The sequence below is a fragment of the Cebidichthys violaceus genome, unplaced genomic scaffold (assembly GCF_023349555.1).
Source record: "Cebidichthys violaceus isolate CVI_PGR_0920_01 unplaced genomic scaffold, fCebVio1.0.p SCAF_4, whole genome shotgun sequence".
Lineage (NCBI taxonomy): Eukaryota > Metazoa > Chordata > Actinopteri > Perciformes > Stichaeidae > Cebidichthys > Cebidichthys violaceus.
In genome coordinates, this window is record NW_027176594.1 from 7,015,566 (window position 1) to 7,041,108 (window position 25,543).

General features: G+C 39.3%; 1 protein-coding gene across 1 annotated transcript in view; it reads left to right on the forward strand.

The window, feature by feature from the left end:
* The window catches only part of fbxo41 (F-box protein 41), a 51,225-nt gene that overhangs the window by 21,268 nt on the left and 4,414 nt on the right, over window positions 1–25,543 (forward strand). The window contains exons 4-13 of the mRNA XM_068727113.1: window positions 7,686–7,893; window positions 15,065–15,138; window positions 18,165–18,547; window positions 21,760–21,995; window positions 22,124–22,239; window positions 22,714–22,866; window positions 23,027–23,122; window positions 23,233–23,351; window positions 23,714–23,872; window positions 24,317–24,432. Of these exons, the coding sequence (XP_068583214.1) occupies window positions 7,686–7,893; window positions 15,065–15,138; window positions 18,165–18,547; window positions 21,760–21,995; window positions 22,124–22,239; window positions 22,714–22,866; window positions 23,027–23,122; window positions 23,233–23,351; window positions 23,714–23,872; window positions 24,317–24,432 (1,660 nt within the window). The remainder of the gene's footprint in view (window positions 1–7,685; window positions 7,894–15,064; window positions 15,139–18,164; window positions 18,548–21,759; window positions 21,996–22,123; window positions 22,240–22,713; window positions 22,867–23,026; window positions 23,123–23,232; window positions 23,352–23,713; window positions 23,873–24,316; window positions 24,433–25,543) is intronic.

A 25,543-nucleotide genomic window follows, 5' to 3' on the forward strand; every position in this document is an offset into this window, starting at 1 on the left:
AGCCTCGTATTCCTCATGCAGGCCTTTCAGTCAATCATCTCTGCTCTTTAATATTAATGAGACACAATTTTGAATTAATGGCCAGATATGATGACATCTGTGAAAGGAGACTGATCAGTGATTGTTATTAACATATAAATAAAATCCTTCAGAAGATAATGCCTTACTAATCATGCCTGTTATAGCTGGACGTCTTTGCCATACTATATATTTGTTATGGCTGTTAAGTTGTAGGCAAATGAAGCATTGAAGGCTCAGCTAGTCATTATTTCTCTGGACATATGAAGTGGCATATAGGACATCTATTGAGGTCTTCAAAGCCCATTTTTATTTTGTTTGCAAGCTCTCAGGGCCTAAATTTAACAAGACGGGAGCTTGAAGTGACAAGAAGGCATCCGATTTTAAATGAATATCAGGCAAACAAGCCCCTTGTGTATTCTAGTTGTCTCATGGGGAAAAAGCAGCAGAGAGCAAGACCATTGTTTGTTGTTTGGGTGCTAAAGGGGAATGTGTGGTAAAACTAAAATGTAGCACTGTAACCTACTGCTGTGTGTGTGAGGCACATTGTTTGCATCAGAGTTCAGCTCTTGTAGATAATGTTTAATTCAATACGGACAGGTCAATCCAGAAGTGTATAACGATATGGAGATAAGATATAGGAGATGCAGGAGTAAAGTCAGCAGGTGGATGATGGAAACTCATGCACATCCTGGAGGTAATGATGATGATGGGGAGATGCAGGATTGTGCAATAGTAGTTATTTAAGACAGATTTGATCAATATTTGATTAATATATTTACATACCAGACACACAGTTCCTGGCCATAAATCCTTTCTGTCATTGTTCATGAAATATTGCCTGTTAACTTTTAAGAAATTCTAATCAAAGTGGAAGATTTTGTCTTGGTCTTATGAAGTCACTTTACACAATTAAATGTACGACTCAGTGTGGTACATGTGGTAGGATTAGTGGTGCAATTTAGATCCTGCTGTAGATACAAAACATAAGGATGGCCTGCAAAATCCTGTAAGGCTAAGTTAACAAAGAGCATCTATAGCTGAAAGTAGGGTACATTGTAGAGTGGTTGTTTACTTCTGAGCTGTTCAGATATGAAATTTGAATAACAATCATATCTCTAAGGAGTTAATGGCTAAACACTGCTTCCTCTGTAGTTTATTTTGTGCACCACATGAACCTGCATTAATCTTTGAATTGTAATACACCGATTAAACAAACAAGATACAGCATGCTAAGTATTTGTGATGGATTTCGTTACCTTTGGCAAGACCCAAGGCTAGCTGTTCCAATCTCTGCTTGCTACAGGTACATTTTTACAAATAAGAGTGTTATCCATCTTCTCACTCATCTAGTTCTCGGCAAGAAAGCAAATTGGCATTGTGTTAGCCACAGCTGAGTCATTTCTTCTGAATCCCGCCCCAGACTTAACAACCTGCATGTTCATCACCCAGAAAAGATGGCGGTCTTCCTTTTCAGCTCCCCCAGCGTTCGGGTGAGCACACGGGCATGTTTGTCACCTTGAGGCTTTCTTTCTGAGGTGTTGGAGTGAGTCACGCTTTGAGGGCAAGGCATGTGTGTACATCTGAGTGTTTGTGTTGAAATTGGGATTGACAACAGGAAGCAGCCACATCCCATTTCCCTCCCCTCCTCTGTCAAACCTCCTGTGTTTGCTGCTTCCACATGACTGCAGATTTCTGTTTGCTGTGTGATCCTTTAGCCTCTGCAGGGTTTTTCCTCACAGTCTTTGTACTCAATCCCCCCTCTTTATGTTTTGTTTTTATCAGCTTCAATCCTCATTATTTTCTATCCTCTTTACTTCCAGTCTTATCCGTTTTTCTTTGCAAGTCTCCCAGGATCCAGTGAAGACATATTTTTTCCTTCTCACCCCCTCTGTCCACCCTCCAACATCTTTTTCAGTCTTTCGATCAAATTCCTGATTGCCTTGCTTCTTCTCCATAAAGCTTTCCATGCTGAGTGAGGTCCCTTCAGCTGAGTGGTTAAGCTCCTGGTGCATCCGTATATTTCTTCCTGACACAGAAGAAGAGAGGGAAAGGTTTTCCTGTGTTGCTTATAACACATTCCTCCTCATGGGATTGGTGCATCTGTCTCCAGTAACAACAAAAATCGGATATATTGAATTATTAATTGAGACTAATTACAAATGCATTGCAATTTGGATGCCAAAACACGTTGTACGGTACATACGATCCTAACTCAGCTACTCTACTATTAGCAGCTGTGAGATAGCTATATGTCATTATACTGGAGGCTAAACTAAAAACAGTGCTCAGTCATTGTTGCTTTCCGTTTATTAGCTTGAATAATGAGAGCAGAACTTTGGCTTCAGGCTGCTTAATCATACACCACATTAGGTACAGCTCCAATCACTGAATTAAAATAATGATACTTGGACTCATTAATTGTACACCGTAATGAGATATTTTGAGTTGTAAGCAAATTCTCCAAACAAATCTGATTAATAATGAAAGCTTATCGTGTGTTTATATTGCACAAAGCTATGCTGTTCTTATCAGTGCCAAGTTCAACTATCTAGGCAGGTAAAGCACATTTCATACATGAAGGAAATTCAAAGTGGTTTACATATTGCATGAAAAATAAACAGGAAATGCATTGAAACACAAAATGCAAAGACAGAAAATTATTTCAAAGGAAATAAAAAAAGAGAAATGAATGCAAGAGAGGTAAAAATGTACAGTAAGTGTAAAGTGGAGGATGATGAGTGTTTAAAGCTGCACTCATACATATGATAATACAAACAATAGATTGAATGTGTAGTGTGAAAGGAATCGCTCTTAGTGATGAACCCACAGAGATTTATCACTCAACGCTCCGCTCAGCTCTCTGAATCATTTTTAGCGTCTTGCAGTTCATTGTTTCATTTTCACTGTTTTGGTCCACTGCTCTCACCAGCATCGTTTCCAGAGACAGCAGACAGCTGTTTTCAGCGATAAAGCTCTATACACTACCTGCACAGCGTGAAACATCAGATAGACACAGTAAGTGACTAGCTGGTGAAAATAGTGGTGCATAAAGGAGAGTGAATATTCACCACAATGTCAGAAAAATGCTTCTACGTGAATTGTTGCTCTGTGCCTGCTGGATGTGTAAAAAAACCTCTTTGCTATTAAGTAAGTTAGCCATATTAACGTTATATGGTGATAATATTTCATTGTCTTGATCTCTCAAATTAATGTTGCTTAAAGGTTCATTCAAAGTGACAGAGCATAACATTTTTTTACCAGAAGACCAAAGCTGGGGTAAAACTTGAAATATAGGACATTGGGGATCTATTGGAAGAAATTGAATATGATATTAAAAAAATGTGTTTTCTTGAATGTATATTTACTTGAAAATAAGATATGTTGTGTTTTCGTTACTGTAGAATGAGACATTTATACCTACATATGGTGTATAGATCCTCTTCACAGAGGAATGCTGCCATGTTTAGCCCGGAATGGACAAACCAAACGCTGGCTCTAAACAGGGCCATTAGCGTTTTTGCACCTGCAGATCTAAATGCTTGGTACTATAGACAGTATATAAGGGGTGGATGAAGTCACCCAGACATCACCCGTTGGTTGCTGTTTTGAAGCCTTGAGTTCGGCATTTTGGCCATTACCATCTTGTTTTTTTGCAACCAGAAATGACACGAAAGGGTCGAGCTAATTAAAACCAAATGCCGAATGAGACATTTTAGGTGACCAAAAAGCTTACAATTACTTCTGATGAACTGAAAAAACTGTGAAAGGGCTTAAGTTCTAAGACGAAAACAACAGACCGGACAACGAGGTGGCAGCGACCTGTCAATCACAAGGTAGCCACGCCCTAAAGTACCCTGCTTTATGGTCTATTTTAGTCTCCATGGGACCATAATTTACTAAATGAACATTGTGGTGTATCGAAGAAGACTTGAAATTAGCGATTGAGTCTCATGTTTACAATGTTTACTAAGTTATAAACAACCAGAGGAGTTGCTCCCTGCTTTGGCTTCACTTGTCAGAGTCGGAGGTTGCCTCTTGCTTTTCACATGGGATAAGTTTCAGTTCAGCGCTAGATGCTGCCGAATCCTACACACTGCACCTTTAAAGTACCTTTAATTGATGTAAAAGAAGAAAAAAAAACAGGCCATAGATGGTTGTTTTATTGTTTGACATTTGTGTCACCAATCATATGCAACTAAGGTCATGCCACATGGTGCAGCTCTATTTGTTGTCAATTAAGATCGTGTTAGCCGCACTGTGGAGAAAGGAACCTTAGATAGATTGGCTTTGGGACCTCAGTGGCTGTAGTTTGTTGGTGTGCAGTTCATTGATTGCCTGCAAGAAAAGTGAGTAATGAATGGTTTCTCTGTAAGGAAGAGAATAGTTAATTTAGGCTAAAAGGAATGTTGTAAGCATTTAATTGCTTCTAATTCATAGCATTTTTGGTAGTAACCATTTTGGAAGTACTGTACACAATACATAAAGCAATTTAAGGGAAAGGATGTGTTAATTGCTGGTAATTATCATGATTGCACTGAACTACCGTCAAGTGTTGTGCACTTTTAGGCAAAGAGCTGTGCAGGTGTTACTACTTGAGGCTTGGTGTGCATATGACCTTAATTTGGAGTTAAATATCATACCTTTGTTAATTAAATGTTATTAGTGTTACCACTCGCCACAAGCCCCTTATGTGGTTAAAACCAGACCTGGCCTCCTCTCTGTATCTTCAGTTTTTCCCCTATGAGATCTTAGTTGATACAATCTTTGTCATGTGTTGGCTGCATGTTGAGATCCCCCTTTCCTTTTCCAGAAGCAGAGAGGAGAGTTTATAGTTTGATGAAGATGAGGTAATTGGAAGAGCTTGTAGCCGAGACAGTTTGTGTCTCATACAAACACACACATTCTTTATGTTTTCTCTGTAAATGTAGCAAAGAGAGTGTACAGTAATACAGTAGGCCTCTTGTAATCACTTCACAGCCAATTGCATAGGGCCCAATGATCCCTAAGTAGATAAAAGTCATGTAATCTCACATTATGGGCAATTACCAAGAGACTAACTCCAAACAGTATTGATCACAGAAGTGAAGTAATGGCCACTTCATTTTGATATAATTTACTGATTCACTGATTGTTCACTCACAGATTTGATAGCACATGTGCTTTCATTTCTGCCCTGCAGTCAAACACCGTGACTAATTTTGGAGTGATATTTTTTTGTCATCTTTGCTTCAGGATAAGAAAAGTTAACTGAGCCAGATGGCAAACTATTTTTATCAGAGAATGCCCCCAATTTTAAGAAAATTCACTGTGAGCGCTGTTACTGTTTTTGGATGGATTCTAGATTGTTTAATGGACAGTAGTAATGGATGTTTGACATCAATGGGATGTAAAAGTATCCATCCTGATGAGCAGCTTGCCTTATTTCATGAACTCAAACCATTTTAAACTGGAAGGTCAAAGATTTTATGTCCCCCATTTTCTGTCTGCAGTGATGTTCTGAACCTTTAAATGATTCATTTGGCTTTGTCAAGGTCAGATGTCTGAATTGTCATGTTAAGTTCTCCTGACTGCATTGCTTAGACACTAAAGACGCATTCTGTTTATAAGGACACAAACACAAAGAAAGCTTCTGGGAATTGTAAAAGTCCCATATGGAGTTTGATATTGACAGGCTTGAAGCGGAAAGTTCTGTAAGGGGGATGTGGGATACTGGGTCGGTTGGTTATTCAGATATAAAAAGGTTTCTCTGAATGTGAGAAGTAGTACATTACACAAACAACTATTATCAATAGATATATAAAAAAAACAATTTGGATAATTGATTAATTGTCAGCCTGTATCAAGCAAAACACAAGAAAAAAAGTGATCGTTTCAGCTTCTCAAATGTGAGTACTGGCTGCTTTGTCTTGTTGTTTATTGAGTTGATCTTTGAGTTTTGAACTGTTGCTTGGACCAAAAAAGTAATAATGGTAGGCATTTCAAGGGCATTTACTGAATAAATGATTTATGGATTAATCCAAAAATGAACAACAAACATACAACAACAGAAACTCTAAATTATTGTCAGTTGTAGCCCTTAAGAAAATGTGTGAAAGCGCCATAACAATTCTTTTAAAAACATCATATATATGATAATGTGAAAACAATGTGACAAGGGGTCGCTCATAGTGAGGAACCTACAGAGAATTTGTGCCCAAATGTGCAGCTACCCTCAGCTTTACTGAGATTCATAGTGAAATTCAGCTCATTGTTAGCTGTCTACCTTCACTCTGACTGCTCTCATAGCGTTGCTTTCAGCAAGCAAAGCTCTGATGAACCCAATGTACACTACCCGCTCAGCACCAAACGGCAGACAGACACAGTCACAGAACATAGTGAAGCATATATCAGCTAAAAAGCCAGATGTTTCCTTTAGGAGACTTGTAGAGACCAAAAATGGAGCTAATAGGGGGTAAATTACTGTGACCGTGGCTAAGCGGAGAGCAGGGCCGCCTTTCAATCAGAGGGTCAGTGGTTCGATCCCCGGCTCCTGCTCCGCTAGTCTCATGTCAATGTGTCCTTGAGCAAGACACTTAACCCCAAAATTGCTCCCATAGCTGCGTCTACGGTAGATAGATACTGAATTGTAAGTTGCTCTGGATAAAAGCGTCTGCTAAATGACCGTAATGTAATGAATATTGGATTTTAATTCACCATGTGGACAGAAACACGTACATGAACGATAAAGGTCCTCCGTAACTGCTGGATGCGTAAATAAGCAACTGTTTGCTAACAAGTTCATAATATCAACTTAAAAGATGTTGATACATATAATGTGGTTTTCACAATTTGTTTCTGCTGCCTCCAAGTGGCTAAAAATAATCAGTTATTGCAGGTTGAAAGAATCAACAGAGCTGTATGAGGACAGAGGTGGCTTTGAATTTCTGTGTTTTTTCATTGTGTCACTGAGGTAGAACATGTTGCATTGACATTTTTTGGTTTAACTTGGACATACACCAAGTCAAGGCCAGTTCCCACTGATGCAGAGACTACTTATACTGAACATTAGGGAATGCTTGTATAAATCATAATCCAAGTTTAAATGTATTGAGTTAATATAATCTGACAAACCACATCTGAACATTTAGGATTTTTTTTTTTAATCCTAAAAGTGCATGGTCGTCATAATGTTTTCAGATGACACTGAACAAAATCACTGCAGGGAGTGCTAGAAACATACAGTGTGCCTCCAGGCTGCAGACAACTACTAACAGTGTCTGAATTCCTGGTTTGTTTGCCTCAGTATCTGAGTAACACACTGTCCCTTAAAATGACGCGAACTTGGCCCTGCTGTGCCTGCAGCGGTATAAATATACAGCTGCTCTCTCACCCTCTATTCCTCTTCTCTCCCTCTCTCTCCATGTGTGTTGGTATTGTGTATTTAACTGTCAACAAGCCTCATCGTGTGTAGTCTCAAAAAGGACAGAACGGCATGTTCTGTGAATGTAAGAGAGATTTTTAATTTTTTTTTAAAGTGTCTTGCAGCAACCGTTTAAACTGAACATGTATGTTTTCACTACAAGCTAGGTTCAGCAGATCTGTAATTTCCCACTTGATGAGACAGAGCATACCCCCGAATTTAAAGAATGTCCCATTAATATTGCCCTTCCCCTCTCTGCCTTCAGGGAAGTCGCCCAGATTGACCAGTTCCTCCAGGAGACGGCGGCACGTGAAGCCAATGCCAAGGTGCGGCTGCAGCAGTTCATTGAGGAGCTGCTGGACCGAGCGGATCGCGCCGAAAAACAGCTGCAGATCATCAGCAGCTGTGGCACCACTCCGAACGGCAGCCTGGGACGCTGCAGCCTCCAGGCCTCAAAGGGCAATGGACGCCAGGTGAGGAATCATGCATTAACATATATCTGTTGCATTGATTACTGCTCAAAAGGCACCGTGAGATAATTTTTTTGTTTCTTGCGTTTTCAGATTAGACTTGACTGAATTGATGTCATTCAAGGCATTTCCTGTCGTAAGACTCTCCAGGCAACAAATTATAATACAATATATGATTTACAAATAGATACTGATCACATTGAACTGCATAATAATACAGACAGCAATTTAAAAATGCACTTTTCAAATCATGTGAGCTTTTTCAGATTAGGGTTTGTGGCACATTTGAATCGTCATTATAAATCAGACAACTTGACTATTATTTCATAACACTGTGATTCTGTTAAATGTATTTATAATTTTTGTTTTGCACCAAAGACAATGCTACTCCCAGCTCTCTGACAGTCCTTGACAGAGCTGTTTTTTTGCTGTTGGATAGTGCATTAGCATTGATTATATTGAGTGGTGTCCCTGTAATGCACCACAGGTCGAACACATAATAGACTTTAAGATGACCGAGACGACAAGTCTATTCTTCTTTATAGAGCTGAAGTACAGTAACTGTCCAGGACTTTCCCATGTTTTCATCAGCAGGTGAAATTCAGTAAGCTCTAAATCTACACATCTACAACAAGAGAGTGTGTTTGTAAATATGTTGTGAATGTGTGCTTGAGGTCTTTTAAGTCCTTTAGCTCATTTGTTGTTCCTCCTGCTCCAGGAATCAGTCATTACCTTCTTGTTGACTGTCATAGCACAACTTGATGGTCTATGGTTATGAAATGCGTGATTCAATGATTTTATATGGGTTTAAGAGTATTTGCATTTTTCAGCAAAGCTGGACTGTGCTGCCCACCGGCTGCTAACAGTTAACATTAACTAGCTCTCTTCCAGCCGATTTCAATGCAGATTTGTTGTTCGATTCAATCCGTTCTGTTTTGATTATCGCGCAGAGTTGGTCTGGGCGAGGGGGGAGGGGCTGAACAAAGCCACAATACCAAGAATTTGCATCAATGGTTTTTAGTAATCAAATTACTCAAGTTGCTTGAGTAATCGTCTCAGCCCTAGTTGATAGCATTGAGGTCAGTGATCTGTGCAGGTAAGTCAAGTACCCCAAAATTGGGTTACATCTCTTTATAAACCTTGCTTTAGTTTGTGCACAAGAGCTGTCGTGTTAACTGTCATGTTAACAGTTAAGAACACCTAAGCAGAAGCACACTATTGTATGTTGTTGCTTTACATGTAAGATTCCCTAACCCAAGGGGCCTAACCCAAACAGCCCCAGACAAAAGGTACATATCTACAGCATTTGGTTTTGTAATGTGTTGCTCATCCCTCATAGGATCATAAAGTTTGGTCTTATGGATGTAACAGAGTGAAATTAGAGGCTCCATCTCTGTCTGCTTTGCATTAAGCATCAAAACAGTAGAAATACTGAAGCTCTGCAGCAGACAACATGCTGACCAGAGAGCATAAAAAGCTTCCTTGTGCTCCAGAAACATCATCCCTTTGCCCTCAGGCTCTCTACACTGAAAAAAATGTTGTGTTGGATTTACTTAATTTTTTTTAGGTAAGTGGTTGCACGAAATAAATTTATCTAAATCCAGATATATATTTTAAGTTGACTTTACTTCATTTATATTCATAATTTTACCTCAACTATTTTGAGTAAAGTTTACTCACTATGTTCATGTTCAGTATACTAAAATGTATTATGTAACCTCAATTACTATTTACCTATTTTGTAGATTCAGATCAATTTAATGGTTTAATTTCTACAAACTAAAATTAAGTTTGATCTAATTAAACATTTTTAGTTATTACTAGTATCTTAACTTTCAATAAATTCCATGTTTACACAAACGAAGCAAACAAAATACTCACTTTTTACAACTTTATTATCTTCATTACCAGCAATGTAAATCAGTACATTTTCTCAAGTATTGTACTTGTGTAAAAATACAAGGTACTTGCATGAGTATTTCTATGTTCTGCTACTTTCCACTTCTCCTCCCCTAAATCTCAGAGGCAAATATTGTATTTTTAACTACATTTGTCTGAAAGCTTTAGTTTCTTTTCAGATGAAAAGAAACTAAAGCTCTATTGTGCATTTACTGCACAATCAAAAGTATTGTGCAGTAAATGTAAAAGTAAATTTTGATGAGAATACTTGCTGACAACACTTTTACTTACAGTAAGTAAGACTTTGAATGCAGGACATTTACTTAACAGTGCCATTGCTAACAAAATAAAACAATGCACCAGTACCATAGCTGCATGACAGCGAACACATACATCAAAAGGATGCATTGAGTGAATATAATACCCAATGTCTCACAAAAACAAGCCCCTATTACATTTTCTGTAATACAAAACAGTCCATGTGGCTGGCATATGCAGTTACATTGACTTACCATATACTTCCGAATGAGATGCCCATCATCTTCCTCAAGTGGGATACCAAGAGGATGGCAGCCCTTTAAGGGTTGAAAGCACTTGTCACCTGTATAAAAAGAATTACAGTTGTTGAAATATGTCTCAAAACATCAATAATTACAAAAAATGTCGAGAATATATATCGGACCTTAAAAAATACACTGACTTCATTATACATTCTCTTACTGAACTGCTCTCTTTAACTAAACAACGTTACTAAATTGTGACTTTATTTTCATGAAATGTCAGAGGTCTGAATGTGTAGAGAGTTAGCACTATTTTAAATTCTACTCTAAATCTAAATAGTCCAGGCTGTTCTTGAGGTCTTAAAACTGAGACTCTATTTTACTATGTACATTTCATAAAGTTGCTCCAGAGAATATGAATATTTGTATACAACATTGTGTACACATATTTATCTCTTGCAAGATTGCCAGATGTTTGGCCAGTTTCTGGACAGAAACACCCCCTTCTTCTGGAAAATGGATGTCTGATGGGGTAAATGGCTGCCCAACTGCACCATGAAGGTGGTTTCAAGTAGGATTGTGATGCGCTGGAATTCTGCATTTATCTGTTTTACACCAAAAAAAATGGAAGACAAAGAGCACTGTGTAAAGATATATTCACAAATTGACCTCCTGATTAACCAAGACAGTCTTTGATAGCATGGATATTGGTGTATAGTGTGTTCAAGTCGAACATATTCCTACTAATCTAAGGTAATTGCGCAAAATCAGACCTAGATCTGGAGGCTGTGTGGTATTTAAACATGGTTAGTGACCGTTTGGCCTCAGGGACATGCTGATCTCTGATTACATAAAGCCACAGTAAAGCTAACAAAATCGTTTATTTTAATGTAACTTATAATGTAGGGCAGTGTATCTCATATTAAGAGTAACTAATTAGCTGCTACTATAAATTGAAAAGATACTAACAGAAACAGTAAATGGTTCAGCCTTAACTTTAACATTAATTATAGACACCCACAATTTGAACATGGTCATTATGTTGACTAAATGACAGTTTGCTGCTGCAATATAACGTTAACGTTACCGTGTCAGGACTGCCATTCAGTTTACATTATAAGCCGGTAACATTAACCCCTTGCTGTCTGCCTCTGAAAGCATCTTCAACACCATTTACTAACTTGATTTCACATTTAGCTTTGTCTAATTCTGCCATACTGAAAATATTTGAAAACATACTTGCAACCTGTTAGGAATATACAGTTGGCAATCAGCATGGCCAGTCTACAACTCATTAAATAGTCCATTACATTTACATGTTAGTGAAGTCCACAAGCTACTAAAACAGCCTAAAAGCTACTAAAATTGAATTCACCTAGCATCCCATTTGAGAGCAATACCATGTTAGCTTAATGTTAACATACTTATCACCTTGACATTATGTTACTACACAATTAAGCTAGCTGTAGTAACGCTAGCTAAAGTAGTAACTAAGCTAACGTTAGCTGTTGTAACGTTAGCTAAAGTAGCAAACACACAATTGATAGTGTTAGCTAAATGATTTTTTCTATCAAACACTGTTTTAAAGTGTAAATAAAACTCTGTCTTAGAACAAATATAACACACATATGGATATAAATTGCTTACTTACCGAAAACGTAGACCTGTGGACAGACGGCAGTGTAGGAGCTTCTAATGGAAATCCCCCAGAGCGAAACAAATCCCCACCTTCGGAATTTGAATTTCTAGCACATCTGCCCATGCGCAGAAATGAAAGCGTGTGGAAATTAAATCGTACATATTTTTTCTCATTACTTTTAACTGAATGGAATGAACTCATTTTAAATGAGCGCAGTACATGTTGAGATTAATTAAAAAAAGATACGTAGGATTCAATTACACATTAAAATCGATGAAATAAACTAGATTATGTCATGTAACTTTTACAGGGGGGCCGAATATTTTTTTCAGTGTACAGCGTCCATTGTGGCATTTCCCCCCCCCTTCTTTTGTCTTATTACACGATGATGAAAATGTGAAAGCAGTTCTTAAAAATGTCACTTATTCAAATTATCCAACACCTCTTGAAAATGGGGCGACCTGTTTCATTGCACTGATCTGTGTGCTACCATGGAAACCCGTTCTTGCTCTGGTTTGAGGTTCCAACATGATTTTGAATCTGATGTAATGTTTCACATATCTGCCTGAGAGAAATGAGAGAACATTAACCTGTTGCAAAGACTAGTCTGAAATAGTTTAATGGCATTTTTCTAGCAACCATGATTTAGTCGGATACATTTTAAAATTAAATGTACTTTTTTTTCTCAACCATCTGACCTGCGATTGACCCAAAACACTGCTACTTATATTTAGACGTCCTCTCTTTGGATTTAGACATCCGTCAGTTTACTGTGGGACTGTGACTAATCAAGATGACAAGTACAAGTGTGGAACCACAGACTAGTTGGCACCTTTTTACTCTGTCAAGGGAAGCCCGGAGATGTCACCCAACCACCCTCACAACCTCACTCTCCGTCTCTCTGTCACGACATCAGCGAGGTCGCCTTTATCTCCTAGGAGACAGGTTTTTAGAGCCACAGAGGTATTTTAGGACTGACAGCGAGAGAAGCGATGGATGGCTTGTTTCCTGCTCACTCTCTCATTCTACTCAAGCTGAATCTAACGCTTTCTTCACAGGAAGTGGAAGGTGGCGATAGCTTTAATTTGATTGTAGTATTTTATAAGCTTCTGGCCATTTTGCAGAGAGACAACAAGAGGGAGAAATAGAGAACTACTCCAGTTTAAGACCAAACTTAGGTCACCAAATTGGAGTTTTAGCCTCTGCTGAATGGATTGGGTTCCATCCATTTCTGGGAGATTTGTCCCTGTTGTGCTTTCACTGCAAGCTGGCCAGGAATGAGAGCCACGGATAGTGTTTGGCTGTTTCCTCCATGGTCCATTTTCACTGGCACTAGGCCAGAAACAAGCTGTGTGAGTAGAAGCAGAGAAAAAGAAAGAGAGAGAAGGAGTGACAGTGTCTGTGTTTGTGCACATTATCCCTCTGTGGCACATCGCCAGTCTGGTACGCACAGTTCCACCTGGCAATACTTCACACGCACACACACAAAACGCTACACACTACATACTTCAATGCACAGGCACAGGAGTGACTAGGAGGATTTTGCTCTCAGGCAAATAGAGAGAGTGAGAGTCAGGCTGCACACTCACCATCAAATACACTTAAAAAAAGCTCACCTGCCTTCAGAGCCACAGCCAAATATCTGTGTATTAGGAAAGAAGCTGAGGGTTTTTGTGTTGCTAGAGTAAGGATTGGTCAGTCAGTCAATTTGTCCATCCAATGATTTGGACAAGAGCAAAATGTCTGGACTACTACTGGCCAGATTGCCATGAAGGATTTTCATGGATATTCATGATCCCCACTGGACGATTCCTAATGACTTTGGTGACCTCCTGTAGCATCACTATTTGGCAAAATAAAATCCATTTTATGTTTGGTATATCATTTATTGAGCAGATTCATGCTCCACAAAGGGTGAACCCTTTTACATTCTAGACAGTCCACAGCCCTTCCTGTACTTCCACCTTAAGGACAATTTGTCAACTTTGGACACAAGATTGACATGTGGAGGAGCAAAAAGGATTTTGATGGAATTTGCTCTGGTCATTCATGGTCCCAAATGGTCACTGTTTTTTTGTTTTTTTAAATCTTTTATTGCAGGACATACTTCCTATAATGTTTAGATATTTTTTAAGGAAACGATAATAATGGTAGTAAAGTAGTATACACATGCACACATACACATACAAAGTGGGAAAAATAACTCTTAAAAGTCTCCAGGGCTGAATCATTCAATATTATTTGATTGTGAGCATCATATTTTATCAATTTATTCCATTATTTAAAATATTTGTATTCTTGATCTCTGATTCTATTGGTTATTTTTTCCATTTCTAAAATGCTGTTTAGTGGTACTGTAGATCCAAATTTTTAATTTTAAGAAAGAGAATAATCACAATAAAATGACATTACGCTAATGCTCCACAGAAAATAAACCCATTCCATTACTTCTTGAGCCTTTCTTTTGTGCCACCCTCAGGAGGAAATGATCACAATAATCTCAACACGTTATCAAGCTGTCATCTACGACTGATCATCATTTGTGTTGGGAAAGGGTTTGTCCTTTGATGTTCTTGATTTTTGCCTGATGCTGTCACTAGTCATTATATTGCACATGCTCAAATCTGTAAACTGAAGTGAGATCAAACTGTACTACTGAACCATGCAGAAAATGTCTTTAATATAAAGATCACTTGTGCTGTTTATTTCAGTTTTGATTATTTGTGCGAGCTGAGCTGTAGAGAAGCTTCCCACGACAACAGCAAAAGGCTACTTTGGGATTTTATTTACTGTTTGATTTTATTGTCTTTGTCAAGCAGTCTTAATTTTTATTCCAGAGCTAACTAACTGTGTCAACTGCTTTAAAATGAAATACTGTTTCTCTCATGATATAGTTTGAAGTGTATTGTTTTGTATTATATTTTAGAAAATGCAAACGCCTGCATATGTCATGAAACTTGTAATTTCCACACTTATCTGAAAGTTTATGGTACAGCCATAATATCAACGCTACCATCCACTCTCCAGGAGCTTACTAAGGAATACACGTAAACCAGGGGAATGTCTAAGGAAGCTTAGGGTGCTGTGTAATTATCACTGATAGCACTTTTCTTTCTGCATGTTTGTGTCTCTCCAGAGAAACTCCAGCAACTCTGGGAGCACAAGAGGCATGTACCAAGTGTCGGACCGACGTTCGTCCCCCAGCACAGGGTAAGTCAGTGCACTGCTCCTATTGCACATTTACACATGATTTGACACCTCTGAAATGTAATGCATCCGAACACCGCTGTGCCATGAAGGGGTTTAATGGTACAACTGTAGACCCTCACTAGGAAACATTGTATTTTTCAGGAAGATAATATTTCTGTCTATCAACCTGTCTGGATTTATAGTCCGGTAAAAAGCAGTTTTCTGGTCCAGCTGGAGATTTTGTGGCTCTTGGCTGACAATTGAATTTGGTGCACCTCCTCTTTCTTACCTTGTGAGAGCTGATGTAGTGAAACACAGTCTGTCAGTTGTGTAGAAATATAACAGAACCCCTGGAGCCGCAGAGCTTTTAACCACCATCTACTGTGCTCGCTGCCCCTGGCCTTTGGGCTATAACATGTCAGTCCTGTGTATAAATGTTTGCAAGTACCGCAGTTGCAGTTACAGTAACTCAGAAAAATAATGAAATCTGTGTTTTTTGTTATTCCCAGATTAGTTGAAATAAAAAAAAATACAGAACACTTTATGCTTAAACAATTATTAGATCATTAGATTAATCTATTCTTCGATTGACAGAAAAAATATTTTTGATAAAAAAAAATGTATCAAGTAAAATTGCCAAACATTTGCTGCTTCCAGCTTCTCAAATTTATAGGATTTTCTTGTTTTTTTATGATATATAAATAAAATGTATTTTGGTTATAGGCTGTTTGATGGACAAATCCAGCAAATTGAAGAAGTTACCCTGAGCTCTGTGGATATTCTTCATTATTTGTGATAACTTTAGACCAAATGATTAATTGATATGAAAATAATTGTTAGTTGCAGCCCTACAGTACTTACACAATAACACATTTACTGCATGCAGTTTGTTTGACATTGAAATGCATGCATGTTGTTTCTCTCTCACATTAACTAATTAAGATATTCATATGTAGTATTGAACTGTGATATAATATATTCCATTTTTCCTCAGACTCATTCAGTAGAGGGGTGAGGTAGAGGTTAGATGTCTCTCTACATGAGATGTGACTGAAGTATTTTTGTGTCCCTGCTGGAGATTTCAGACACATGGCTGCACCATGATACTCTGACTAACACAACTGTCATTCCCAGTTGGTATGTGAATGTGTTTCCTAACGTGACGTCACAGAGAACCTGTCAGGCCTTCCCCATTGAATCATTGAATGCACGACACACACATAGTGGCACAACAACAACTCTCTAAACCTCCTGTCTTCTGGTTATTAATAGCTCTTTATCATAATCTCAGGTCATAATCTCAGTTTTAGTGATATTTATCTCACCAACAGTCATGACTGTCATTTTTACATCAAAATCCCGACATTTTGCTTTAAAAAATATGATCTATTTAATTATAACAAATTACATGTATATTGCATTTATGATAGTAAGTGTAAAAATGTTGATATGCACAGATCTCATAAAAATATGGGAATTATCCTCTTTAAAATGTCAAAATCAGTTTTGTTTACTCTCCTGTGCTTCCATTCAATTCCAAACAGCATATCTCATTTTTTCCAATGAATATTGAGCCTTTTTATATTTTCTCTCGGATGCTAATTGGCATTCTGGATACACACCCTGAAATCATTAATTAATCTAATCATGATCTTCTCATGATTGGGATCATGCCATTACATCTTGCTATTGATTTAATGTTGACAAAACATTTACGCAGTTTTCATCAGGTTACTGCTTTACAACCAGTTCATTAAACTGTAATGAACCACAGTTTTGTCATTGACCAAGTTTAGATGGTTGAAACCAAAGACACGCAGCTCTGTTTTGATTTTACATAATCTAAATTCATATTTGTTGCATGACATGCATCTCATTTTCTGTGCATCCTTTCCCCCCGCAAGAGCTGATAAGGGCTACCTGCAGTATCATCTGTCAATATCTGTAATTTCTATTGATTGAAAATGATGTATGCAGAAGCTTCCACTCTTCGTATAATGCTGAGAGAAAGAGGAGGACGCACTGAGAAGGCAGAAATGTCAAATTAATTGATACCAGTTTTCCTCAGTGGACTTTTAATAGTGATACTCTGTGCTGAAGGAACTGAAGTCTCAGAAGCTAATAATCAGAGGGATCAAGTGAACAGGTCGCCAAAGGATTTAGAGAAGGTGTTTTGCTTTTTCTAAATTACAACTAGCAGATCACTTCAAACACCCACATTTGGCTTGTTGGTTAAAAGCAGAGCTGATGGTGCATCATGAATAGATCAAAGAAATACATCCAAATACACTGATTTGCTTTCTTGCCAATGGTGAGATGAGAAGATCAATACCACTCTCATTTGTTTGTTTAATATAATGTAGAGCTTTACATTTTCTGTCCAATTAGGCCCGACCGCACCTGCTGGGTTTGGGTTGGGTCGGGCTATATTATAAAATGCCATCGGCTCGAGCCCAAAAGTGCTAGAAACTATCTACTATCTGGTTCATGTAGGGTCAGGCCTGATTTTGTTGGGCCCTACTATGAAGCGATGGATGGCAGCCGGTTAGCTTGGCTTAGCATTAAGACTGGAAATGAGAAAAACGGCTATCCTGGCAAAATATACCCACCAACAGCATTCAGTTTTTATGCTCCACATATCTGGAACAAACTCCCAGAAAACTTGAAGTTCCCGTCAATTCTTTGTTCTTTTGGATCAGACTTTTCTGTTTGCTATTGCCTTTTATTAAAGTAAATTTGGGACTTTTCATTCATATGTTGCTCTACACTGTTTTTATTCTCCTGTTTAATTGTTTTTATTGTATTTGAACTTATTTTTAGCTTCTATTTTGTTTCAGTTTTTGCTCTTGATATTGTCTTGTGTGTCTTTCATATCTTAAAGATATTTATAAAAGCACACACTTCCAGACAATAAATATTAGGTGCTTGACAGAGGAATATGTATAATACGGAAAAATAATACTTCTATGATCATATATGAGAGAGAGACTGGTTGCTATTTAAAAATAATCATTATTTATAGTACAGTTTCTTCTCTTTTTCTGCAGAGCATCAGGGCGGGTAAAGTCCGTCTCACAGGGTTCTGGAGGTTACGACAGTGACAGCGTGGAGATGCATCCCATGGAGGACTGTCCTGAGGCTCAGTACTATCACATGCAATGCCGGCTGGGTGAGGGGGGTTACGAGCGCTCCCCAGGATGTGGAGGATCGAGGAACTGGGGTCTTCGTAAACAGGCTATCCAGAACTGGCAGCGGCGACCTTACAGGAACAGCACCGAAGGCGAGGAAGGAGACGTGTCCGATGTGGGTTCCCGGACCACCGAGTCTGAGGTGGAGATGTGGGAACAAGAGAGGAGAGCTGTGGCTGAAGTCCAGCAGTCTGCCCCTCCCTATCCTCACCATGGCAGGGCAGGATATCGACCTAACACAGGTAACGACTCTCTGGGAAGTTCTTTATTTTTAGAAATATACACACTGTCAAACACTCTCTCCAATCAAACATCCAGACACATGGAAGCCAGGATTCATAGAACAAAGGCCTTAAAATGACTCCCATAAGAGCAGTGACTGATGGGGATCTAGGTCAGGTTGAGATGCAATCACTGTAATGTTGCTGGAGCTGGGTCACTGACCAAAGCTCATTCTAACTGAGTGTGGATCAGCCATGAGCATATAATGTAAACATTGAGAAAAGAGGCCCCATATCTGCTGCAGTGTGTCGACACAACAATGTAAACATTTCAAGAAAAATGACTTAAACTCTGAAGTAACTTTCTCAAACACTGGTATAAATGGTTTTGGAGTTTTAAAAAAAAAATCAAAATCACAAGTACAGAGACTGTAGTGTGCTTTACAGCCCTATGATTTTGGCCTGTATAAATTAACTTGAGTTAACTTAACTAGCTACAAAGCCAGTTGGTAACATTATCAGCTATTTAAAGCTACTGCTTTAAATAGGAATTTTTAACTGGTTACGAAAAAGTCTCAACTTAATGCTGATGCCTCTATATGACCTACATAAGTAAACGAGACCATCAGCGAGACGACTATTTTTATAGTTATTCATAATGCCTGTCATTGGGTCAGATTCCCCGCGAAATCAGACGAAACAAGTAACGGCATGCAGGTGCACCAGAACTCCTTCAGCTCAGACTTCACCTGGTCCTCTGTCAGCTACCAGCCCACTGAGGACAGACCCAGATCTGGCTTTGTTGCCGCCTTCGATGTGCATTTTGAGCTCCAGTGGGAGGTGGGAAGCTCCACGCCCAGCAGCAGCGGCTTCTCCTCGGGCCAGGAGCAGAGCTTCGCCTCGCTGCTCCGCCTGTTCCCGCTGCGAGCCAACACTGACACCATGCTGCTGGAGGCCCAGGCTGTATTGCTGGGCCCGCTGCAGGGAAGAGAGGCACAGGAGAACTAGAACCAGGACAGAGCGGGGCAGACTGACAGACCGCAGCAAAACTAGAGGTTTTGTCCACAGGGGTCGCCAAAATTAAAACAAAATGAAAGTTCCTTGCAGTAGCTTTAAAAAGCAAGAGAGCAATCTATGTGATTTTTTTAAGCATTTCGTGACAAATAACCAATGTTATGTGTCCAAATTGAAGGCACATCGATCAGAAAACAAAAAAAAAGTATTTCATTTGTTGCATACAAAATTAACAGCAGTTTCAAGCTAATACTAACCTACAAGAAAGGGAATACTACATTTAATTTGAACAACTCAACACTATTTTATTTACCACCAGTAGATGAGTAAACCAAGTCATACATTGCTGTTGTTGCTATACAATTTCTTTGTATGTCTGTGTCTTTGGTAGAACATTTTTGTATTGGCGAGAGTGCTATTTGCCTGTTGTATCATCTCAGTTCCTCATCTCACACTAAGCTTTACTTCTACAAGTGAGCCGCCAAGTCAGACGGCCAATCATGCCCGCTCATTTCTTCAGATCCACCACAGATTGTGCAGCTCTCTGTTAACTTCCTGCGCTGCCAAAATCCTTAAACTCACTGCTGCCCTCCATTTTCCTTCACCTGCTGTCGGGTTTCTTCTAAATATCAGGCGGACTGATGCAGTCTGGGAAGGAGTGAAACTGGGCCAGCCCAGAGCCCTATGACAAATTGGTAGAAACTGCCATGACTGCCCCATGAACTCAAAGGTTTTTCTCACGTAACACTCAACATGTTACTGGCATTCCTCTGCTTTGACGTAGTTCTCCTTATTTGAAGAGTCTCTGCCAGGTTCTATCAGATGGTATGTATCTACAAGCACACAGTTTTCTCTCAGCATGTAACGCACAGCTCGGCTTTTTTAGTGCATTTGGCAGTCTTGAGCGTAGGTGGTGTGAGTGAGAGAGAGAAAGAAAGAAAGAGGAAGAGAGAGCGAGAGTGTAAGTATTGGTTCATAGCCCTGATGGTTTTGAGCAGACGCCTTCCAAGGCCAAAGATGAAATGAGTCATCTAGGAGCAATCTTGCTTGGAGGAATAAGACGGACTTGGATTGGACACATGGTATTAGCCAATAGATAGCAATAGAGAGAAGAAAAAAAATTATGTAATCTCATTGAGTGTCTTGTTGAAGGTTGGCGCCACCATGTGACAGCAGAATATATTTTAAACATTGTTTATTTGTTCATTACTGGTCTACAGTAATGGAAGTAAACTAAAGACCATCTCTCCAAGCTTGCAGTTCAGTTTATTCTGTCTATTTTTATAATGTACGTTGACACACTCATATAGTGGTAATCCTAATCAGGTTTATTTGTTCCAGTTGTTCAGTATCAAAATCAGCTGTTACAAAATACTTGACAAAAAACAAAGATAAAATCATAAAAAACAAAGGAACAATCAAGAGAACATTAAAAAATGTAAGTGAAATAGCAACGACAAAATCATGAAAACTGAGTGGTACATTATATAGACATACAAATGTACATATCCAGCCCCCTTTCGTCTTACACCTACTATGGAAACAGCCCACGGATTCCTGCCTTAGGGCCTCAGACTGCATCCAGGTTGATAATTAGAAAGTAATTAAGAGATGTAATCTGGCCATGAAGTGCTAAATAACACTGGCATCAAGGGTTAAGATTTAAAGGGTAATAATGCAAAATCTTCTCTTTTCTTAGTTTTGTCAAGAGTCTGACAGCTGAGCAAATTGTTTTCTGATTTATTCCAGTTAAAAAACTGTTGTCGAAACGTGACTAAATCAAACCATGTATGATTCGGCATCTTTAAAACTCAAAACTGAACGAGATGTAGCAATATACTTAAAATGGTAGAGACAAGATTGGATGGCTTTGCTTAAATGGAATTCATAACTGAGGGTGAAGTCAAACATCACCACTGGCTTTCTGATAGAACTGACATGTTTAGACAATGGACCAAGTGAAGACTGGATTTGTCGGTGTAGATATTCGGGGACAATAATAAGGATTTGAACTTCGTGTTCAGCCTTTCATTTTGTATCAGAATTTACTGAAACCTTAAAAATATGGTAACTTTCTACTTCCAAAGCCGTCCGGTATTTAATATTGTAATAAATCTTTGAAAACGTTGTCCAAATTCAACGCAGCAGTCTAACGGCCAAAACTTGTGCGGACCACCACATTGTGTTAAAGGGGGTTAAAAGCCTTTATCTTCCCACAGGTCGGTCTGATGGGGTCTACAAGCCATGCCGCCATGAAAAGAGCCCGTCCAGATCCAACGAGGTGATCAGTCCAGAGATCCTGAAGATGCGCGCAGCTCTCTTTTGTATCTTCACCTACCTGGATACTAAAACCCTGCTGAGAGCTGCTGAGGTCTGCCGAGACTGGAAGTTTGTGGCTCGTCACCCAGCTGTGTGGACCAGAGTGCTGCTAGAGAACGCTCGCATTTCTTCCAAGGTGCATAGTGAACATGTACTGTGTGCAGACTATAAGTCAATAGTATTATCAAAGCAATAACATGTTGTGCATCATCTTTGCTGTGCATAATGAAGATGTTCACTGATCTACGAATATTCTTGCTTTAGTTCCTGAGCACATTGTCTCAGTGGTGCACTCAGACGCACTCCCTCATCCTGCAAAACCTCAAACCAAGACAGCGGGGCAAGAAGGAAACCAAGGAGGAGTATGTTAAAAGCACACGGTAAGACACATACATATACACAGAAAATTACATCTGCACACAGTTTCCAAAAAAACCCACACTTTTGGGTTACTTATTACTGCATTGTGAATTATTTTTGCTTTGACTGTGAGAGGAGGCCAACAAGACAAAACATAAGTGATTGAGTGCTGATATTTTTGTGCTGTTTGATTTCGATCTGCATGTAAAATATGAGTTTTTATTTCCTGAAAGAAGACAGGAGTATAAGTTTAATTTGAGTAGAAAAAGTGAAGATGCTTATGTCTAAATGTTTTATGTGAAACTGACAGAGTGCTATTGCAGCTCGAATCTGCTCTGATGAAACAGACTTGCTGCTTCCTGTGTCGCTGCAAACACTGGAGGAACATTTTGTTTTGTGCTATAAATGGTAGAAGTGCTGTTCTGAAGGACAGGAGAATTACTTCCTCTGTCTCTGTCTTTTTCTGTTGACCTTCCCTAACGTTTCCATCTAAGTGGCTGTCTGGAAGAAGGTCTGGAGGCGTTGTTAAAGGCCACAGGAAGCAACCTTCTGATACTGAAGATTTCACACTGCCCCAACCTGCTGACCGATCGCTCCCTTTGGCTGGCCAGCTGCTACTGCCGAGCTCTGCAGGCTGTAACCTACAGGTAGACCAGTAGACCCAGGTCCCATCTCTGCACAATTATATCAGTTCAAACCTCAGTGATTTTGCTTGAATGAGTCCAAAAGACTATACTCAGTATTGTGCTGTTGACATGTGTGTGATAGAAAAACAATTTGTGTGACATTACACTTATTGTGTTCCAGAAGTGCCACAGATCCAGTTGGCCAGGAGGTAATCTGGGCCCTTGGAGCAGGTTGTAGAGACATCATCTCCCTACAGGTGGCGCCATTACATCCATGGTAATAGACAGAGAATTATACTTACTTTTAAATAATACCAAATACTCTATCTGTCCTGATATCAGTGCTTAATAAATGTATGACCATGGACTGTATTTTGTCTCTTTTAGTCAACAACCTGCTCGTTTCAGTAACCGATGCCTGCAGACGATTGGAAGATGCTGGCCACACCTCCGTGCTCTTGGTGTGGGCGGGGCTGGATGTGGCATTCAGGGGCTGGCCTCGCTTGGTAAATATGATTAATAAAACTACCATTCAGTTTGTAGTTTAATCACTTTTAGTGATTTTAGCTACAACACTTAATTAAGTACTCAAACATCCTCACTCTGCTTTTTAAATCATGAACACAATCAAATATACAGAAACAGAAAGGGGACATAGATGATTAAACAAAATTATTGTCATACCTAGACGTACATGTATTCCTATATTCTTAATTTGCATGTTAAGCACCATTGGTTGAGACTTAAAACAAGCCTTTATGCACGACTGTAACCTTTGCTGTTTTCTATTATTTCGACACTCCCCTATCTCCTTATCTCTGTATTTCCTTACCTCCATTCACCCCCTTCAACCTCCCACCACCACCAGCGAGGAACTGCATGCGCCTCCAGGTGCTGGAGTTGGATCATGTGAGTGAAATCAACCAGGAGGTGGCAGCAGAGGTTTGCAGAGAGGGTTTGAAAGGACTGGAGATGCTGGTGCTCACTTCCACACCAGTCACCCCCAAAGCCCTGCTCCACTTCAACAGTGAGTTTGAATACTGCTGCACTGATTTACTGTCTAAGATCCTGTTGAGAATACGCAACAGTTAACTGTTAACTGTAATATTGACGCTCTGATTTAGTACTTAATACTGGTCACATAAGACTGTGCTGCAAGTGTGCAATAACTGTACTGAACAGTGTAATCTTGTGCAATATTTCTGTGATAGAGAGGTATTGTTAACATCAGGCGATACAAATTTGTTGTTAAGGTTAAAACAATATAGGTTGCTGTTACATTCAGGCAACTATAGCTGTTATGGTTATTTAAGAATACATGAATAACTTCATGAAGAAAACTACAGTGTAATCATTAATGCTTTTCATAGATATAAGTACAAATATATTATGAGAACACACTGTTGACCCTGAGAAAGAAAAGTAGCACCAAATAATGAATCTATCCTAAATCCTCCTTCCTTTCATGTAGGTGTTTGCCGCAACCTGAAGTCTGTTGTGGTTCAGATTGGTATAGAAGACTACTTCGAGGACCCCAACAGCCCTGAAGCTAGAAAACTGTTTGATGAGATGGTTAACAAGCTTCAGGTGACGGCACACATCACCCACTACTCACACTCAGGAGCAGACTGTCCATAGGGTAGTTCAGGAAGACTCCGAACGTCCAATCCATTCCATGTGCACCAGCAGGATCGGTTTTGGATCAGTATTTATTTTTCACCTTATGACGTCACTAGTTACTGTATGGTGCTCTGCCGTGGGCCAGCCAGGCCCTCACAGCCGCAGACAGCATAGAGGGGAACGCTGCCTGTCAGACTATCTAATACTTTCAATATTAAGAGGTTATACGATTGGCCCCTCCCAATAAGGACTGATACTTGTTTTTGTTGAAATGTGATTGGCTCAGTCATTGTCATTTTGGACGTGACGAACTGTGACTAGTGTTCCGGCTCACCTAGCCTTGTCTGGCTTGTCTGGCCTGTCTGGTTTTGATTCAGTACAGTGATGACGTGCTGATACAAAGTGAGGAGGCAGGTATCTGCCAGACATCCCAAAGTATCTTGAAGGTTTTCTTCAGCGTCAGTCCCATCTTGTCCCTGCTCATACATGTGCACGCACAAGTTTCCATGAGGGAAACCAACACCCATAATGTTTCTTCTGCACAATCTGACTGAACATTCAATTTCCTGATGATCTGTTGTAAGCACATAAACAAATTATATTTTGTGTGCATGTTTATGCTCCCAAAAAGAAGAAACGTTATTTTTGGTTTTCCCATACATTATTCTTTCCTCTGCCATCCATCGAGTGCAGTGATGACTTAAAGGTCTGCACTCTGTTAAACGCTTTCTTCTGAATTTAGGTTTCTTTTTCAGCCAACATACCCTTGGAGTTTTGCAACACTGTATGCACATGACTAACAGCTCGGCCAATACTTGTTCAGAGGATAAGATGCATCTATTTTTATCACATTACACACTGTTTAAACCATGACTCAATCCTGGAAGTCCCAGTGATGATTGGTTGTGGATGCGCCAGTGCTAACTCACTCGAGCAGAGGCTTACTGTGAGAGGCTTGGGTCATGCGTATAGCTGACCACACACAAACAGAGATATAAAAGCTGTGAAATCCCAGGTTTTATTTATGTTTTGTTTTTATGAGTCAGTTTACAGTGTGTTCCTCTTGGATATCACACTC